This window comes from Sarcophilus harrisii, chromosome 2 (genome assembly GCF_902635505.1).
Source record: "Sarcophilus harrisii chromosome 2, mSarHar1.11, whole genome shotgun sequence".
Classification (NCBI taxonomy): domain Eukaryota; kingdom Metazoa; phylum Chordata; class Mammalia; order Dasyuromorphia; family Dasyuridae; genus Sarcophilus; species Sarcophilus harrisii.
In genome coordinates, this window is record NC_045427.1 from 446278905 (window position 1) to 446280676 (window position 1772).

General features: G+C 41.6%; 1 protein-coding gene across 1 annotated transcript; it reads left to right on the plus strand.

Moving 5' to 3' along the window:
• The first annotated feature begins 555 nt into the window (after positions 1–555).
• On the plus strand, positions 556–1485 carry LOC100917295 (olfactory receptor 1L6-like). The gene has a single exon (XM_003757115.1). The coding sequence runs from the start codon at positions 556–558 to the stop codon at positions 1483–1485; it is 930 nt and encodes a 309-aa protein (XP_003757163.1).
• The last annotated feature ends 287 nt before the right edge of the window (positions 1486–1772 follow it).

The window sequence follows — 1772 nt, forward strand, 5'->3', positions numbered from 1 at the left end:
TGAAATTTGTATTAAAATCATTCATGGTACTATAATTTGAAAGTTCTGTGTGGACTCAAAGACTCATCATTTGCACCCAAGTGAATCTCTGTCTTCCTCTAAGAAGAGGAGAAAAAAAAACCAGTTGTTAGCATGGTTATTGTCTTAACAAAGAGGAAAATTAGTAGACTGAACAGGACACCAAATTTGGGATTAGAAGATCAAGTCATTTCACTTCTCTGGAACTCAGTTCCCTCATCTACAAAATAAAGGAGGTGAATGGTATGACCTTCAAAATTTTTTTTCCAGAAATAAATCTCAGGACTGCTATGACCCAAAGATACCAGATGCAGTAACAAGCATAAGAGAAAAAAGGAAAAAGCAGTGCTTGAAATTCTTCCTTGAAATAAGAGTGCAGAAGATGTAAGAAAGCAAGAGTGAATCTTAAAATGCCTTTATGCAGTTCTCCAAGTTCAGAAATACCTAGGAGGGTCCCCAAGGGATTCCAAATAATGGAGAGTCCCAGAAACCAACACAGTTAATGTTCCCCAATTTTGTTTTCCTCACAGGGCTGCAATGGAGAGGGAAAACCAAACCCATGTGTCTGAATTCTTTCTCCTAGGGCTGACCACTGATCCTCAGCAGCAGATGTGGCTTATTATACTCTTCCTGGCCATGTACCTCCTCAATGTGACAGGCAACACAATCATCATTGCAGCTATCTTAGGAGACAGTCGGCTTCACACCCCTATGTACTTTTTTCTCTCCAACCTGTCTTTGGTTGACATCTGCTTCACTACTGTTATTGTGCCCCAGATGCTAGTGAGCATGCTGATGCAGAACAAGTCCATCCCTTTTGCCCGGTGCATTGCTCAAATGTATTTCTTTGTGGCCTTTGGCATCACAGACAGTTTCCTCCTGGCTGTAATGGCTGTTGACCGTTACATGGCCATCTGTAACCCGTTACACTATACTACAATAATGAACCCCAAGCGCTGTGTTTTGTTGGTGGTCATGTCATGGCTGGTGTCCCACTTTCACTCACTGGTCCACACGCTCCTCATGGCCCACCTTTCATTCTGTGGGCCTAACACTATACATCATTTCTTCTGCGATGTCCAGCCCCTACTGACACTCTCCTGCTCTGACACCTCTATCAATGAGATCTTGGCTTTCACTGAAGGCTCCTTGGTGATCATGAGCCCATTCTTATTTATAGTTATCTCCTATATCTGGATCACACGTGCTGTACTGAGGGTTCCCTCAGGGAAAGGGAGATATAAGGCTTTCTCTACCTGTAGCTCCCACATCACTGTTGTGGTGCTGTTCTATGGAACTATCATTTCAGTATACATTCGCCCATCATCTACCTATTCAGTTACCAAGGATCGAGTAGTAACAATCATCTATACTGTGGTCACCCCCATGCTAAACCCTTTCATCTATAGTCTCAGAAATAAGGACATGAAGGGAGCCTTGAGGAAAATGATAGGAAGAGCAGAATAGCCTGAGCCATGCTTCATACCCAACAGAATGAACTCCTCAGAACTAGCTGGAACAGAGTAGCTGTCATCACTGTAAAAAAAAAAAAATTAATGCAGTAGAAAGGAAACTAAATAAGTTTGAAGACCTAGGTTCTAGCTCTAGTTCTGTTATTTACTACCTCTGGGAGCCTAGAATTGTTTAACTTCTCTGGAGTTTTATTTCTTAACCTGTAAATTAAGATGGTCAAATTAAATAGTGCCTAAGATTCTTTTTGTGATTCAGTGACCATCATCAGCATTTACTGAGTA